The sequence below is a fragment of the Poecilia mexicana genome, unplaced genomic scaffold (assembly GCF_051168715.1).
Source record: "Poecilia mexicana isolate PSO_F unplaced genomic scaffold, ASM5116871v1 scaffold_23, whole genome shotgun sequence".
In the NCBI taxonomy this organism is placed as follows: Eukaryota; Metazoa; Chordata; class Actinopteri; order Cyprinodontiformes; family Poeciliidae; genus Poecilia; species Poecilia mexicana.
Window position 1 is genome coordinate 16101781 of NW_028263392.1, and position 18374 is coordinate 16120154.

General features: G+C 37.3%; 1 protein-coding gene and 1 pseudogene across 3 annotated transcripts; both read left to right on the forward strand.

Moving 5' to 3' along the window:
- The first annotated feature begins 2497 nt into the window (after window positions 1-2497).
- Window positions 2498-7471, forward strand: LOC106909506 (uncharacterized). Of its 2 annotated transcripts, XM_088003473.1 has the most exons (7): window positions 2498-2558; window positions 2649-2793; window positions 3537-3593; window positions 3759-3878; window positions 3966-4040; window positions 6180-6272; window positions 6362-7471. In XM_088003473.1, the coding sequence occupies exons 2-7, from the start codon at window positions 2734-2736 to the stop codon at window positions 6452-6454; spliced, it is 498 nt and encodes a 165-aa protein (XP_087859599.1). In that variant the 5' UTR covers window positions 2498-2558; window positions 2649-2733; the 3' UTR covers window positions 6455-7471. The 2 variants fall into 2 exon arrangements, with proteins under 2 accessions (XP_087859599.1, XP_014831372.2); XM_014975886.2 differs by lacking the exon at window positions 2498-2558 and having other exon boundaries at window positions 2611-2793.
- A 6211-nt stretch (window positions 7472-13682) lies between these two features.
- Window positions 13683-18033, forward strand: LOC106909507 (tetraspanin-8-like; annotated as a pseudogene). Its single transcript, XR_015762235.1, has 9 exons — window positions 13683-14086; window positions 14970-15026; window positions 15266-15388; window positions 15463-15537; window positions 16157-16244; window positions 16438-16539; window positions 16629-16661; window positions 16749-16832; window positions 17824-18033. The product of XR_015762235.1 is annotated as a tetraspanin-8-like (transcript).
- The last annotated feature ends 341 nt before the right edge of the window (window positions 18034-18374 follow it).

Consider the following 18374-nt stretch of genomic DNA (forward strand, 5'->3'; position numbering starts at 1 on the left):
AATTATTTTGGTTTGTTATGTAATGGATTCAAACAGAGAAAAAAATGTTTTTATTTCTGCCCTTAGTTATTTTCAGATCATATTCCTGAGTTTTGTAAATAAATATGCATATGATTGCATCCATATGCGAAGAACAATAAATCAGTTTTATTTATTATATAGAGCCAAACAATAGAAATTTAATGTTTTAGGTCCTCATTTATCTGGAGTGGCATCAATGTTTACAAACAAACAAGAACATTATAAAAATAATTGGAAGAAATGCATTTAGTGATCAAAAATGATTCACAATCCAAGTTATTTTCCTTCACTACGATTTTATATTGATTGACTTCTGGAAACTTTTTGTTCTGTAATTGGATTGTAGAAAGTCCAACATGTCTGCTAGCATAGCCTGATGTGAATGCTAAGGCTAGTTAGCGTAACCAGTGATGACAGTGGATAAAAGGTTTTTCTGGAAAAGTAAGTTGCTTCTCCACTGTTGGCACATTTAGCAGCACTTACACAAAGTGATTTACAGCGTTAAGCCCCGCCTCCTGGCTCTGATTGTTTTTTGGTGCATTTCTTCAGACGGTAATAGCAGCTCAGGAAGGAGGTGGAGGAGATCAGTCTTAACAGATTATCTGTCTCAGCAAACTGTGACGATAAGGTGACAGTTTTAACAAAAAGTAAAAAAAAAAACAAATTAAATAAAAGTTACACAGTGCAGCTTTAAGTCTTCTGCTTGGCCATAAACAGAAATGAAATGAGACGTGAAGAAGCCGAGCAGTTTTGTTGGACATCTGTTGTTTTTGTTGTGGTTTGTCGACTCCGCCCATTTTCTGCTTTGCTCATTTTGTCCAGCATAAGTTTTTAGTTGGTCTTAAATAATCCAGTAAAATCACAAATAGTTAGAATCTCCTAGGAACTTGTTTCACTAAGCAGAAAGGTCACATTGATACGCAGCTTTAGCTTCAACTCAAATCGTAACCAGTTTAAAGGAGTCGACAGGTTTTTGGTTGAGCCCCTTTCCCATACATTTCTCATGAGCATTTTTCTGTGAAACTGACTTTTTGTACTTCTTGGTGAAGTTACCATAAAATTAGGTCACTGGTTTTGTTGTAACGACGTGCAGAAATAATGTGACTGCATCATTTACCAGATTCATTTTGCTCTTTACAGCTTTAAACCCTTTGAGAAAACATTTAGAAGCAGCACATAATGTTTTATTAAATTTCAGAACGTCACCAATACAAAAGTACATTTGGAGAACAAACGTTTATAATCGAGCTCCTCTGCCTTCAGTGCTGAAGAGAAACGGCCACTTTGCATCTGCTCGGCTGTCAGCCTGTCTTCCTGCAGTTGGCTCATTCCTCCACGTTTTAATCTAAGCCATAAACTGTTGTATGAACGAACCTTTGAACTTTTATTCTTATAAAGTCTCTTTGCTCTCCTGTCCATAGCAAAAGGCCAGCTGTGCTTCTTCTCATTGCATCAAGATGTGATTAGGCTAAACATCAGCTAAATCTTTATAAAGGTTAACATAAATTATACCAGGAAACGCATGAAAAAGACATTTTATTGCTTTAATGCAAACGAAAAAAGAATATATTGAATATTAAGAAGTTAAAAGAAAACAGTTTTGACATTTGAATTTTCAATAAAAAAATACAGTGAACATGAAAAATGTTTTTGTTTTTGTAATTGTAAAAACAAAAACAGCAGAAAGATTAAAAATAGTGTTTTTGGGGTTTTCTCCGTGTTGATTTGGGGTTTTCTCCCTGTTGATTTGGGGTTTTCTCCGTGTTGATTTGGGGTTTTCTCCGTGTTGATTTGGGGTTTTCTCCGTGTTGATTTGGGGTTTTCTCCGTGTTGATTTGGGGTTTTCTCCGTGTTGATTTGGGGTTTTCTCCGTGTTGATTTGGGGTTTTCTCCGTGTTGATTTGGGGTTTTCTCCGTGTTGATTTGGGGTTTTCTCCGTGTTGATTTGGGGTTTTCTCCGTGTTGATTTGGGGTTTTCTCCGTGTTGATTTGGGGTTTTCTCCGTGTTGATTTGGGGTTTTCTCCGTGTTGATTTGGGGTTTTCTCTGTGTTGATTTGGGGTTTTCTCCGTGTTGATTTGGGGTTTTCTCCGTGTTGATTTGGGGTTTTCTCCGTGTTGATTTGGGGTTTTCTCTGTGTTGATTTGGGGTTTTCTCCGTGTTGATTTGGGGTTTTCTCCGTTTACTTCAGGTTCTGTCCAGTGAGTCTCTGTGATGTCGCGTCTCTTTCCCCCTTGATTGTTTCCTCTGTGTCTCGTTCCCAGTAATGACCTCCTGTGTATTTAAGTCCACCTGTTGCCTTTGTCTGTTGTCGGGTCCTTGTCTTGTCGCTGTTCGTTTGTAGTGTCGTACTGTAAGTCGTCTGCTCCTGTCCATTTGTTTAACCTGTTGCTACCAGTGTGAGCCTTAGCCTCCTCTCTGCTGTGCTGCCAGTGTTTTGGAACCTTTTTTCATTAAATATCCTTCATCACTGCAGCCTGGGTCCAAAGCGATTCTGCCTCACCACCGTCACTGTGCAAATCATGAGACTGGCTTCCTGTAGGTACTTCCTCATGCTCATCACTGACGAGTTTTGCTGACTGGCTGCAGATTTGCTTTATATGCTGGAACGTTTCTCTCACTGTTCAGATTCTCTTCAGATGACAAACTTGCCTTCATCTCTGCACAGTTCTGTTCTGTCTTTCAACTGTCTAGTCAAAGTAAAACGGAAAAGATGGGGAAAATTAACGGATGCCTGAAAGTTGTGTTCATCATCTTCAATTCCTTGTTTACAGTAAGTAAAATAATTTTCAGAATTTTTTAAGTAATTGATTATATTTCCAGAAAATTTCGAGGTAATGTTCTTTCCAAAGCCAATTAAGGTTTTTATAATATTCATTAACAAGAGAAATTTGAGCAGGTAAAATATTTTACGTTTAAAATAATTTCAACATATGCTTTATAAAAAGCAGTAATTGGAAATAAAACTAGCGAACTGTTCACTTGTGGTTATTTTGTTTAGTTAATATTTGCATATTTGTCAGAAATGTATTTGTTTTTAATGTCAATACATTTTAATCTGTTACTGTATATTCTTGATAAAAATTAATAATCTTCCAACATCAGCAATTCTGTCCAGACTTTAATTACTAAACTTACTTTAATTTTTACTGCAGTTAAAGGTGATGGACTCGTTAATTAAATCGTTTTATGTCCATTTTCCTTTAGTTGAGATTTTAGTTTAATTTTGCTCTCTAGTGTTTCAATGCAGAAATTACAAATATGTGAGAAAACAGCCATTTTAAAAATATTTATTTCAGAATCAACCATAAATGTTAATTTTATGCTGCGAGATGTGAAATCAGGTTATTTGGTCATGAACTTAAAGTGGTTCCAATGCATCTGCTTTCACTCAGTGTTGTAACTCCTGTCAAACTTCACTCAGCGCTAATGATGCAGCCTGTATACATGTGTACATTTTTCAGTGTTTTTATATGAATAATGTTGAATAAATCTTTCCTTGCCTTTTTTCTTCAGTGCCTCGGGATCTGGATGATGTACAGTTTAGGACGTGCCACGACCTATGGGCATCAGGTAAAACAGAAAAACAATTCAGTTTAAAAATGATTGGAAAAGGGAAGTTTCTCCACACGAAAGACGGAACCTGTCAGCGAACGTTCAGAGAGAGAAATGGATGTGTGTCATGTCCTGTAATAATCAGTTTGCTGCACCGTTTGTGTTTTTGCTCTTTTGGATCAGATGGGAGGAGTGGACAGCCAGAACATGATCTGGGCTTGGATTTTTGCCATCGGTGTTGTTGGGATCTCCTCACTTGGGAGCCACGCTGCACGCACTGAGAATAAATGCTGCCTCACTGCTGTATGTACAACTTAATACACACAAATATAAACTAAATCATTAAAAATGAAGCTGACAGTTTGATAATGTATATTGTTTTCTGTGCAGTTTGCAGTTTTCATGGGGATTGGAATGGTCCTCATGCTCATCTTTGGAGTTGCTGCCATTGTTTTAAAAAACCAGGTAATTACTAAAAAGTTAATGTGGTGCAGGAAAATGGACAGAGTTCAGAAAACGGGTCGGTCTGGGAAGCTGCGAGGTTCAGTTGGTGGAGCAGGCGTAGTGATTCCTGACTGCTGGGGGTCGTTAACTCACAGAAACCAGTCTGACGGCTACAGACATAGGCGTAGGAAGCGGGGGGGGACGGGGGGGACATGTCCCCCCCAATATTGGAGAGAGTCGCATTCGTCCCCCCCAATAATTTCACCGCAGTTGCGAAGAATTTTAAAATCTTCCACTCGCGTGCTTTTATTTTGAAGGCGCACAACAGCGCATTCAGCGGAGCGCTTCCTGCCCCTCCCCCCTCTGAACGGCTCAGAGTAAAGGCAGCAGCAGACGAGTCAGAAACTCCATTTGAAGGAGGTAAACTGTCTGTGAGGACTGTTGCCATGAATATCGCTCGTTTATAACATCTTGTTGTCAGTTTACTTTCATATATAGAACTAAATCTTTTTGGTTAAGCCGTTTTAATTCTGGGATAGTCACATGTCCAAAATTTTACTGCTAACTTTGTTTAACAGTTAGCTAGTCTAGTTACAATGATTTAGAATGAGACTGAAACAGCAGCGAAATTAGCCTTTTTATTATTTAAAGTGAGCAACGCCTGATCATACTCGACCACTTAACATGTATTTACATATTATATTATATTATATTATATTATATTATATTATATATTTAGGAGAACAGCAGGGCTAGAATGATGTTGAAGAAAGGTGAAGAAGCTCTGGTGAGGTCTTCATTTAGTTTATTGAAATATGTATTAACTGTTTTTAATTTTTAAATAAACTATTTTATTATGAGAGGAGCAGGTCAGGGAAGACATAAGAGAGCCAGGTGGAGTTTCAGAGTGTGAAGATATAAAAATTATATTAATTTCAATAAAACCAGAAAGGAGAACAGGAGGAGACTGATGTCAGGTTGATTTCTTTCAAAGTTTCAATATTTTTTTCATTATTTCCACACCATAAGGTTAATGGTTAGGAGACAATAAAAAAGTGCTTGAAGAGAGGTTTAAAAATAAATTAATGAAAATTTTTGCTACACAGTAAATAGTTGAGATGAATAATAATGTATACATCTGAAAATTAAGTTGTGTAAATTCTCATTCTGTATGATAAAAACATACTTTTTATATTTAGTTCACATTCTGACACTGTACATTACTGTAGTGTCTGTTATAAATCCATGCAGGAACATCAGACTGCAGAGTCAGAGGGAGGCAGAGACAGAAACACATATCTGTAGATATTTTAGTTAAATGTTTGCGGGTGAATATGACAGGAGAAAAAACATTTAGTCTTTTTGCCTCAGTGTTTTTCATGGATCTTTGGTAAGTTACTGAATGCAGGGCTGGAAAGTGAGACTGAGTTAACAGTGAGGAGCTAAGGTGTCTGTTAGACGTGAAAAGTATACTTTTTATTTATTTTGTAGATCAAACTGTTGCACTGATGTAGAGAGATGTTCAAGAAGAACAAAACTTGTTTTTTTAGATTTTATTTTTGTTGGTCAAACTGCTGTATTGAGTTTAAAGCTGCTGAGTCTTATTTTATGAGCTGTTTTCTACTTTGGTTTTAGAAAGAGGTAGAACCAGTTCAATTACCAGTCAATTTATATCAAATCTGTTAGCCTGTCTGTGCTACCAGAGTATTTAGCTTGCTAGTTGTGAGAGGCAAATGCTAAAGTGAGTGTTCATCCTGGAATGATGGTCATTATACTATGCATAACTTTAATCTGATTATTGGATTGTAAATAGTAACGTGTTAGAATACTTGTTACTGAAACAAGGGTCAGATTAGAGTAACGCATTACTGATATGTTGATGGCACAAATAGTTTGACATTTCTGCTTAAGATATTTACTGATCTGTCAGGTTTCCGATATGCGTCCCCCCCCAATGACAGACTCGTTCCTACGCCCTTGGCTACAGACCTCAGTGTGGTGCATCCAGGCACTGATCAGTGAAATTAGTCCATTCATTTCTGTCAAGAACACAAAACAGCCTCACTAAAGCAATGCAGGTTTCTCTGGTAATGACCGTTCTTGCTCTGGACACACGTTTACAGCCTGCAGCTGTAACTTAACCCACCTTCTCTTCTGCAGCATTGTGGTGCAGCTGTGGAGAGATGTGACTTGGACTTGGAGCTTTGGTTCAACTTTGCCATTGGGAGCAATTTTGGATTTGCCTTCATTGCTGTAAGTTTTGGTCATTTTCAGTGTTTTTACCATCATCTTTTTGTTCTCCTGTCTCTTCTGACCAACTGTCTGTCCACCGGTTCTTCCAGATGATGGGCTTGATCATCTCCACTAACATGATTAGTCAGATCAATCATCACGACCGCGCCAGAGTGCCAGCTATAGCAATGAGTGCTTACTGACCAATCAAGAACCTCCATGGCTTGATGGGTTTATGGAATGATGTAAGAATATTGTTCAGGTTTTCATAATGTTTGTTTACCTTGGCATTAGTTGCCACATGAAAATGTTTGAAACCCTGACTGTGGTAAAAATGACCCCATTTCCTCATGTTGCAACCATACATGTTGTATTTTATGATTGTTTCTGTTTTCAGCTGCAACATTTCACACAAGCTTCATGTTCCCACTGCTGCACTCTCAGTTTTTCATCTTTTTCTCTCACGATTTGGTTTTGGGTTTAGATGAAACTTTAAAACTCACTACAGTTGAGGTTGCAGACATTTACCACGTCCTGCCAAAAGAAATCAGTTTTCCAACTAATCAATGCTCCACCTACTTACTTTCTTTTTTTTTCTTTTAACCTACTTTACTAAATTTGTAACAAAATCTATAAATTAAATGACTGTGGGTATTTGTGATAGTTTTCTTTCCGTTTATGTTCCTTGTGTTTCTGGGCTTTATTATTGCCAAAAGGTCTTGCCATATTTTTTCTGTTTTGTTCATTATTACTGCTAGAAGAATCATTCTTTTGTGTTCAGTTTATTTCTTATGTTCTTCCCTCTGTGTCGTTTGCTTTTTTCTGTTGTATAAATTTGAGACTTTTAAAATTTTTCATTTTGAGTCTTAGTTGAACTCCATGTTTGTTGGTTAGTTTCCTCCTCAGGTTTTCTTTCGATCAGACTCACCTGGATCCAGTGTCATTCTCCAGCCTTTCCTCAGTCGTGAATCTTATTTTCCATGATTTCTTCCTGGATTTTTCTGTTTTGCTCCTCCAGTTTTGATGCCGTCCTCTTACCATTTTAAACTCGTAAGTTTTCCTTTTTGTCAGCTTCTGCATTTCGTTCCCGTTTCAACAAAATGGCCCCGACTTTTAAGAGAACTCCCAACAGCAACAAAATATTCAAACGGTGGCAACAATCTTTGGTAATAAAGTTTAACATTATTATGTGAATAAAAATGGGAAAACATTACTTTAAACTTTCTCAGGTTTCTGTTTTTTTTTTAATATAAGACTGCCCCCCTTTAATGTAACCCAAACCCCCTCCCCCTTTGAGTCACTAGATTAAATTTACCGTATTTTCCAGACTATAAGCTGCTACTTTTTTCCTAAGCTTCAAACCTTGCGGCTTATAGTCCGGTGCGGCTTATATGTGGATTTTTCTTCAACCACCAGGGGGCTCTTTAGCAGGAAGTGACTCATTGGAAGTCAAAATTGGAAATGAAAGAAGAAATTGCCCATTAAAACGGAATTAGGTTTTAATAGGGAATTGAAATTTGAGAATGTTGTTGATCAGTTAAATAGCATTGAGGGGAAAAAGAAGATTTTTCATTTTTTAAAATACTGGGATCAATATGAGAATTTGAGGTATAGATATTAGGATCCAGTAGGTGGCAGTAGTGCAACAATAATGGATGCAAGCTGCTGTTGAAATCTAAAGAAGAATGCGCTCGTTTTCATTTAGCACATGCTAGTAGCAGACAGGAGATTTTTCTCTTCAAACTCGTACACCCTCATAATCAGTTAAGTTAAATCTAAATTTGGCAACTTTTTCTTTTTCCACCGTAATAAATGCGATATTTAACTGACCTGTTAACCTGGAGCGGCAGAGAAATCTGCGGCTTATAGTCTGGAAAATACGGTAGTTGGTTAAAAGTTGAAGCTACACATATTTGTCAAGGCCGGAGTTTGCAAAAATGAAACTGAAACTCTGGGCCTCCATGTGATGTTTGAAGTGTTTATCGGTGCTTTATCATGGAGATATGAGGAAAGCTGAAGGGATATACTGAGTTTAATGTCTTAATGCTGAAAATTCAGTTGCTGATCCAAAGCACCCAGGCTACATTTGAGACCCCAAACAAATAGGAAAGAAAACGGTAGGAAATGTTGACTCACCTGCACATTGATGACACATTTACTGAAAGACAGTAAGAGGCATGTGGTGGTAAGATGAGCTAGTAAGAGATGGTCAGGTAGCTGGTACATTTATATTCATTAAAATGTATATGTTGTCAAATTTCTTGAAATAGATTCATAGATTTCTTTATTTAAAATGTTTTATATGTCTGATGCGTAAATGTCATCTTTCACTTTAAACTGGAAATAATTGCAGTTTGAAATGAAGCCACAAAAGTGCTTAATCAATCTAAAGTTTCACTATGCGAATTAACTTTCTGAAATAAATTAACTTTTAAATATTAAAATCTATTGAATGTAACTGTAAATAAAAGTGGGCCAAGAACAGAGCCTTGAGGAACCTCACACATAAAAATCACATAGTAAACAAATAAAATGTTAAAACCAAGAATGTTTTTAATCCATCACTGACTCAGAGGATTTAAAACAGCTGAGAAATACTTTTATATGAGGGTCCAGACTTTAATAATCTGTCCTAGATGAATTGCAACATAAGTGGTAATTGTCATGACTCGAAGTAAAACATGAGTCTAAGCTCTCCTGACACCAGACTGTCAGTTTTACTGTAAAAGCTGCAGGTGGGAACATGTTAGCCACAGTTTGCTCCACCACCCTCTGACCTGTTTTCACCAACCACAAGGTACTTTTTAAAGTGTTTTTGTCTTCTGGTTTTTTCCTACACATTTTGGTTCTGGGCTTAGATGCAGAAGAGTTTGAAACAATTTAAAAGTAACATTATGATGCTACTTTACTTTCAAGACTCACTAAAGAGTTACCTTTTGTGTATCCCACATCCTGTCACACATTTATCGAAAGTTTCCAACGGATAAAAGCTCCAACTTCTCATTCATTGGCTTATTTTCTCACCTTTAATCTACACCAGTATACATGCGACTTGTTCAGAGTTATTTTAGGTTATTTTGACTGAAACGGCTCCTTTGGTTTTTGCTGTTGAAGTACTATGGAGTCCTAAGGTGAGACCGAGAACCAGCCATTGTGAGAAAGTTCTTCTGAGTGTGTAACACATCAACAGCAGCCAATAAAACCCTGTGGCAGTATTATGGTCCTCCAACAACCCGCATCACCTCAGCAGTTGATACTCCAGGCTTCCCATGGATCCAGTTCAAACCCGCTTTGTTCAGAAAGTTTGACACAACTTGACCAATTTGTTGTTACCCTGAAATTTTAAATTTGCTCTCAAATTTTCTGTCTCAACTGTTTCTAAAAGCAGCCAAACATTTAAAAACCACCCAGCCATTGTTTGTGGAATGAGCTATAGTTTTGTGGTCTCACCTTAGACAGTCACTGTGCTGTTACCTAGCAACCAAAGTGAAGCTCTAGCACATTTGGTCAGCTGGTTTATTGCTGTATGTGCTTCAAAGATGCACGGCTGTAAAACTGTGCATCTGTTTGCAGCCAGTTTTACACGCATGTCTGAACACTGAACTGGGTTGAGAGTTCATGGTCTACCATACCAATTATCCTACGTTTCTTGTGACCAGTTCCTTAGTTTCCTAGAATCTGAATGTATAATAGCAAGTCAGAAATCTCCTACCAGTTAAGGGGTGAGACTTCAATCAGTGTAGCTCCTGACTTAATCTCTTAACAAGAGACGGCAGGACAGGCAGCTGTAGAGATGAACTGAATCTCTCGAACTCTTGGTCAGTTTAAGTTTTAACTCGCCTTCAATCTTATAAATTATGGCCCAAAGATTCCAGATACAAGCAGCAAATGAATTTCTACACCATCGTGTGCCTCTGACAGTCTTCATGGTTTAAGCTTTTACTCAAACCTCAAAGTTGTGCCTGGCATTTCTACCGTTTTAAAGGAGTATTTAGCCCATCAACAGGTTTTGGTTGTTCCCCTTTTATCATGAATTTCTTAACACCCTATTCCGTGAAACTGAGCCTGTCCGTTTCTCTTAACTCCGTGGCTTTCTCTACTTCTGTCACAGATACCACAGAACTGGGGCATTGGTTTCGTTAGCACCATAGACCACGTGCAGAAATTGTCTGCAGCTGTGACAAGAGATGTTTTTAACCTCTTCTTCTCTACCTGTTGGTAGATTTAGTTTCTGGTGCTGTTGTGAAAACCACACTGAGACATTTAAACATCCTCCTTAAATACTTCAGGTCTGCTGCAGAACATGAGTCAATGTTTGTGTTTACAGCTTTTAACTCTTAGAGGAAACATTTGGAGACAGCACAACATATTTTACATTTAGTACTTCTTTTCTTTCCAATTCTTTAAAAAACTTCTTCTTGAATATATATATATCGCAACACCATATGGATATACAACACCAAAACAATTTAAACTCAGTTTTTCAGAAAATGTTTAAAGAATTCTCATATTGGTAATGAGACGGTTTAATTGTTTGGAAGAAGTCTGTCACTGATTTATCAATTAAACATTGGATAATACATAGTTAATTAAAAATCGTTTTAATGACCAGTAACTAGTTACCCATTATTACCTTTTGAACTATGTGTCATAGTAGCTGGTAGTTACGGTTCCCCAGTGTCACACATCTGGTTCAACACCTGGAAAAAAACTTTTTCCAGGGTTTCCAACACCTGGAAACCTTTAATTGAACTCCAGCAGGTTAATTTGTGGAGGTTTAAATGAACTCTGATAAAAAGCAAACTCTGGTTCGCCTACAAACCTCGGTCTCTGTTCAGATGAAGTGAACTCTGATGTGGTTCGATTGAATATGTGAACACCAAACAAACTGGAGACCACTCCAAAACCAGGAAGTGGCATTCTGAGTAAATGCAACCAAAACAAACATGCTAGTCTGGAGAGAGTGGCAGAAATGTCTTGTGGTCTTTAGCCAAAGACTAAAGAAAAATCTGCCGACTCTTAAAATCTGATGCTGCTCCATTGTTGTTGACATTTTGTGTTGCTCTCAGTGTCTTCTGTGTCGTTTCCTTCAGTGGTTCCTGGTGCAGCGCCCCCACAGGTCAGGAGGGGAACAGGTTTTCAAAGCATTCTCTTTAACTCAGTGCAGTGTGACGGTCACTATTAAATGCCAGAATGCACTAATAGCCAAAATCCCTGCTCAGCTCTTATTTCTTGACTTTTTGTATATTTTTGGGTTTCCCAGCCAGATCTTAATCTGTTGAGCTTCTCAGTCAGTCTAAACTTGGTCTTGTGGTTTGGTTGGTTTTACCAACAGATCTTATCTCAATGTGTGAAAGTCAACGGCTGTTTCTTATGGAGTGAAAATAGTCTCAAAAATAGTTGTGCACTCGTAACCGGATCTGTGTGTAAATGCAGTTTTGTGTGTGCGCACCAGGTGATTTGTGTGTACTTTTTCAACATGTATAGGCGTAGGAGAAGGTTTATTTTATTTTTAAGGTTTACAAATCCAGTATTACACACGCACAGATATTTTGAGACTATTTTCACTCCATAGTTTCTCCAATCAGCTGGTTTACCACAGGGTGGTTGTTTCTCTCTCCTTTACTACTCATCTTATGTACCAGTGACTGTCGCACTTCACCATCTAACAACCATTTTAATTTAATATGTGAATGATTCTAAATCTGGGTTTGCTGTGGATGAGTTTGTTTTGGTGTGATGAGATATTTTACAGTTCAATGTCCATATAGTACTTTCACTTTCCTTAGACTCAGACTGAGACAACAAAACAAAAACCCTTAGAAGAGAAATTAGCAGGTTAAACAAAATGTGGAATATAATAATACTGTCATGAATAACTATACTTTAATATCTGCTTTGTATTTCTCCAGTTTCCATGGATAAACCGGAGTTCCTCTGGTATTTTGTTAACCTCGGTCTGCTGATCGCCGTCATTGTTTCTTGTTTCTGAGTTTTATTTTCAGCCACAGCTGAGTTCTTGTCTTTGGTCCCATTCTGTGCAGAGGTTTAGTTAGTTTCTCTTCTGCATTCATCCTGTAGTTTTCCTCACTGTCTCAGCTATTCGTATCCTCACCTACAGGGGTGAAAGTAGTTTTAAATTCTTGGGGGTACTATGACAAAAAATTATATATATATAAATATAAAAATAATTTTTATATATTTAATTATTTAATTTAAATAAATAAATTAAATAGTTTGATAAAGGAAAAGCTCTGAGCCCGACAGCACCAAACCATTTTTTTTTTTACAATTAATTTAATTTCACATAATTATTGCTAGAAGCCATTTGTTTGTTAAACACTTAATGAAACATATGTGCCCTGTTTGATGTTTGTTGTAAATGGCGTATTCTCACAAAGAACGAGGTAATTAGTCCAAGTTTGTCGTTTATTGAACGTTCAGAAACTACAGAAGCTGTGATGCGCCAAGACAAAGGTAAACAAAGGTAAACAAAGGTAAACAAAGGTAAACAAAGGTAAAACAACCCGAACAGGTGATCAACTCTAAACCACTCACACCTTTTTATTCTCCGACGCACAGGATTGCGCAACACCTTGTTGAAACAATAATCACTGAGATTATTATTGTTGTCGGGTCGTTAATTTGAAAACGTTTTGTTGATGTTTTTGTTGTTCTTTAATAAAGTTACGACCGTTTTAAGCGAGTAGGAGGAGGAGGACGTGCTGCTCTCGGCGTCAGTTTGTCACCTGATGCTGAGATCGACGTGTTGCTGCATCGCCGCTCTAGCAAAACACGAACAGTTCAGAAATGATATGAAATGGGGAAAAAAGGTGTTCATGAACTGATTGAGTCGTGTTTTAGATTGTTCTTGACAGACTAATCAGTCACGGCTGTACAGTGAACTTACTGATTCTTGACAGCAGACAGCTGGGGGTTCGCAGTACCTGACCGTATCCCCTGGTCACCTGTACTATAAATTATTGTTTGAAGCAACTTTTGAATTTTAACTTTTATTCTTAGAAAGTTTCTTTCCTCTCCTCTGCATTAACATACTATTGAGCTAAAGATTAGGGTGATGGCAAAGAGGCCTTTCATCCTGAAGCTTGGAGCTCATTATCAGAGATAAAATGTCAAAATACCAAAAACACATGGAAAAAACTAGTCAGTAATAATAAGATGGGTTTTATTGCTTTGATGCAAATTAATATATTGTATGGTAAGAACATTTTGGAAATTTAAATTTGTAGTAAAATCTAAATTAGAACGTCAGTTTTTCTCTGTTCCTTCGTTCTTCAGTAGTTTGTATGAAACAAAGCAGCTTTTAGTGGCCAAACTTCCGTTTTTCCAGGTTTTCTGGTAAAACTGAAGTTTAAAAGCAGGAAGAAAAAAAACTAACAATTGAACACAAAGCGTTTTTCTGCGTTTCCTCCTGGAACTGCTTTAGTTGCTGATTTTATGCTTCCTCCTTCTGCTCTTGTTCAAACTGAAGATGTTTTATGTTTAATCTCATCTTCTGTATGATTGAAAAATATTCCTTAAATTCTGCTTGAAAAACATCTTGAGTGGAAATGAGATCCTAAAACTGGAGCATTTTTAATTCCCGTCTTGTTAAATTTACGTATTTGTTTAGTTTTGATGCTTCCTGGTCATTGGCAGGTTGCTGATTTCCCCTCTGTGTCTTTGAGCTGATCGCCTGCAGGAGCAGCAGCATAACTTCGTCTCTGAACAGTTCAGTTCTCTTTCAACTGTCTAGTCAAAGTACAATAGACAAAATGGGGAAAATTGATGGATGCCTGAAGGCTGTTTTCATTTCCTTCAATTGCTTGTTTACAGTAAGTAAAATTATTTTCTTTGGATTTTATAAGTATTTTTTTATTTATGTGGAAAATTTAACTAATGTTCTTTTCAAAGCACTTAAAATATATAATAATTAATGAGGCCAGCAGGTAAAAACGACTAGATATTTAGATTTTTACATCTTAATTTTTCAAAACTACTAAAAGGGAGAGCAAAGTAGAAATAAAAATGACAAAAATATTCACTTCCTGTTACTTTTGTTTGATTAATGGTTACACTTCTCTGATTTTACTTATTTTTCTACTTTCCTTCCCATTTTTCTGATTCCTCAAAGATGCATTCTTCTAAATTAGTTTCGTTTTTTGCATAACTGTGACTATTTAGTTATAAGGGATTTAATTGCTTTTAAAATTGAGTCTAAATTGCAGGAGTCGCTGCATATCCTTGATAGAAATGAATAATTTTTCAAAGCCAACAGTTTTGTCCAGACTGTCGACATTAAACTGTCACTTTAATCTTGACTGTAGTTTAAATATTTGAATTATTTTTCTAATATCAAATATTTTTATGTCCAGTATCTTTGTTTAGTTTTTAGCTCTGCGTTGCTCCCTAGTGTTTTAATGTAGAAATGACAAATATGTGACAAATAGAGAAAACTAATATTTTTAAATGCATTTATTGAAAAATCTGCCATGAAATAATAACTTTGTGTGATGAAATGTGAAATTTAACCCTCACTGTGGCTCCTATCACATTTCACTGATGCTAATGCTGGTTAAACAGACTATCATCAATAACATGTTTTATTTTCTTTACTGTTAAAATTTCATTTTTTTTGCAAATCTGAAGGAAAATAAAATGTTTCTTTTTGTATTTTGCTTGTTTTTATTGAATAAACCTGTGAATTCCTTTTTTTAGTGTTTGGGAGGCATGTTGATCTACGGATTACTGCAGACCAATGTCAGTGACTATGAGGTAAAACACAAAAACTAAACTTTAATGTGCTTTATTTTGGACTAATGTTTCATAGATTCTTTCTTTTGAGGAATTGCCGCCTTGCTGCCGTAGCCTGGAGACGTAAACGGCCTACGATGGGTTAAAATCCTCTCTGTAATGATAATTGCCAATAATTCGATACAGTGGAGAACAGAAAGTTGGGGAAAACAAATAAACTTGAAACAATAATGGGTGAGTCCTGTGTTTTTGCTCTTTGATCAGACGAAGGGCTTGACGCCCCGAGCGTACTCTGGTTCTGGGTGTTTGCCATTAGCACTATCCTGATCTCCTTGCTGGGGAGCCACGCTGCACGCACCGAAAATAAATGTGGCCTCAAGTTTGTATGTACATTTCACAAAATTTAATTCTAATTCTAAGTTGATCACTAATTCAATAATTATTGTTTTCTTTGCAGTTTGCGGTTTTGATGGGGATTGGAATGGTGCTCATGGTAATCTGTGGAGTTCTTGTCAGTGTTTCAAAAAACCAGGTAATCTACTACAGAAGTTGTGTAGTGCAGGAAACTGGGCAGAGTTAAGAAAACAGGTCAGTGTGGGGCGCTGCAGGGCTCAGCTGGCAGAGCAGGCGCAGCGATTACTGATGTTGATGCACAGCACCGTCTGACTCGGACCTCATTCGCTGCATCCAGTCACTGAAGGACAACCAGCTCACAGACACAGTTACAATGAAATCACTCCTTTTATTTCTTTCTGTCAAGTCCTGGAACCATCATAAAGCTCTCTGGTATAGACCAATAACCAGATCTCTTCCTGTACGGTGAAGTCTAGTTCAGAGTTTTATGGCTTATTGGTATGTAACCATTTCCTGCAGTTTGTCACAAAATAAAATCAGGCATCAGTTTTCTGCAGCCTGTTTTATCAAATATCTTGTTTGTAGAAATGCCGTTGAGCTTTTAGCCTTTTTTAGTCCAGCAAAGTGCTGATGTCATATATGGAAAAACATAAAGGCATAAAATGAACATGCAGTCTCCACTGATACCGTCACTCATTAGAAAATCCCCAGTGACATCAAAGTACATTTCCTACTTGTTTCCATCTTGTATGTGTTTTGTCTGGTTCTATCTAATCATGTTCTGTCTTAATGTTTAGGCCATGGAAAACTTTCGAAGTCCTGAAGTTGCCAAGGAGATCTTGAAAGACGATGAGAAAAAAAACAATTATAACCTTGCAAAAACAAGTAAGACTAAAGGGCTCCCCCTGGTGGTGTTTTAAAGGAAGCACAGACAAACCTGTTTAATAAAAACACTGTGCATATTAGTGATGGACAAATAGTTATATTAAAATTAAAGCATCTGCAATTCTTTTGTTTCAGAATGTATGCTGCATTGCTGTAATGTATAAAATCCTAATTTTAAAGTCTCGTGTTTCAGCTTCAGTGTTGTGGATGGACTGGAGTCGAGGACTGGGGCTCAGACATCCCCGACTCCTGTCGCTGCACACCTTATGGATCAGAATGTAAATCCATTTCACAGGTGAGTTAAAAAGGTTTAATAATTCATCTTCTGTTAAAGAATGCACTAATTATCTGCAAATGTTTGAACATGTTGTTGTTTTCTCACAGGGATACAGAAGACTTTCATCTGTCCACCCCAAGGTATTCAGTCAAGCAAATGTCACTTCACCATTTTGTTACATCTCCAGGGTGCAACCCATAACGTACTCTCAACTTTCTGTCTTTCAGTCCTGTGGTGAAGTTGTTGGGGTTTATGTTGAATATGGCATAAAGCTTGCCTTAGGCATCATTTTTGGATTCGCTTTCGTTGCTGTAAGTTCTGCTCATTTCTCTGTCATCATCTACAGACAATCATCACTGCACAGCAACACAAATCCTTTAAGACTGAAAGAAATGAGAACGGAGATAAAAATGTTTTGGTCCTAAATTTCTTCACTTTCATCGTGAAAATTAAAATTGCACCTCTGTCAATAATTACCATTGTAGTTTTTTCTTCTTTGGCAGTAAGAGCTCTCCTTATCAGCTGTATTTGCTTTAAACAGGTAGCCTTAAATAAAGCTAACAAATAACTGAACTCCATGCATGTGGATACATGTAGAAATTGTTTTTATTTTGGAGAAATGGTGGATTAAAAACAATCCAACTCCAGTCATGAAGGAAAATTAGGAGCCAAAAAATGGCTTTTAGGCCATTTTAATGTAAAATCCAAGTTCTACACCAGCAGTTACTGTGTTTGAATTGAACATGTGGAGATCAGCGCTCTCGCGCTCACCCCCTCCTGCTAGCTCTTTGCTAAGCTACAGCTGGTTCACCACAACATAGGCTGGCATGAATGCTAAAGCTAGTTAGCATAGCCACCGAAGATGGCAGATAAATGGGTTTCCTGTAACAGGAAGTTGTTTCTCTGCCATTAGCACATTTAGCAGCGAGTACACGAATATGATTGACAGCACTAAGACCTTCCTTCTGGCTCTGGATGTTTTTGCACTTCTGCAGACAGCAGTTTTAAGTACAACATGTTTAAACTTATATTCTGTGGTTCGGTATTCAGTTGGTCTACAGATATAAAATGAAACAAAATAGATGTGAAACAACAATATGGACCAAACGACTGGACAAGTTGGAATTGACTCAGGACACATTTATATCCAATATCGTTGATTTCCCACCTCTAAAACAGAGGAAAACATGGCATGCTAATATGTTTCGTCACACAGTGGTGCGTAGGCTGAAACATTCAGAATAAACCCAACAGTTAGACCAGAACCTTCCTTTGTTCTCATGTCTCTTCTTGTTCTTCCAGATGATGGGATTGATCATCTCCATTAAAATGATCAATCAGATCAATCGTCACGACAGAGCAGGAATCCCAGCTTTTGCAATGAGGGATTATTGAGATCCACCTCCAAGTCTTGATGGGTTTCATGGAATGATGCTCAAATATTGTTCAGATTCTTTCCTTTTAGTCTTTATTTAGAAAAAATGTTACCAAATAAAATGTTTTGCAAACGTTTCCACACTTTGTGATGCTTCCACCATAAATGTTGTATTTTATTGTGACGGATCCCTTCTCTGACACACCTGATCCAAATGAACATACGGTTACCGGGCCTCTGCACAGCTGAATGACTGAGTTGTCACTTTCAGAAATAAACATGGAGCCGTTTGGAGTTCAGGGTTTTGTATTGGAGTTACAGAGCCACTGGCATTCCTGCTACTTTGCTTTCTGTTACATCCTGTCATGTGGTTGCACATTTTTTCTTAACTGTTATTGAAAATGTACCATGTTTGTTTTGGAAACCCCTTTGGTAGAAACTCATAAAGTAGTGGATGGTTGTACATTTGAAGAATAAG

Excerpts from the sequence above, each read along its gene's own strand:
- LOC106909506 (XM_088003473.1), top strand. The coding sequence starts at position 2,734 with ATGGGGAAAATTAACGGATGCCTGAAAGTTGTGTTCATCATCTTCAAT. Across the intron at positions 2,794-3,536 it reads TCTTCAATTCCTTGTTTACA|TGCCTCGGGATCTGGATGAT; the intron begins GTAAGTAAAATA and ends TTTTTTCTTCAG. Across the intron at positions 6,273-6,361 it reads TTGGATTTGCCTTCATTGCT|ATGATGGGCTTGATCATCTC; the intron begins GTAAGTTTTGGT and ends CGGTTCTTCCAG.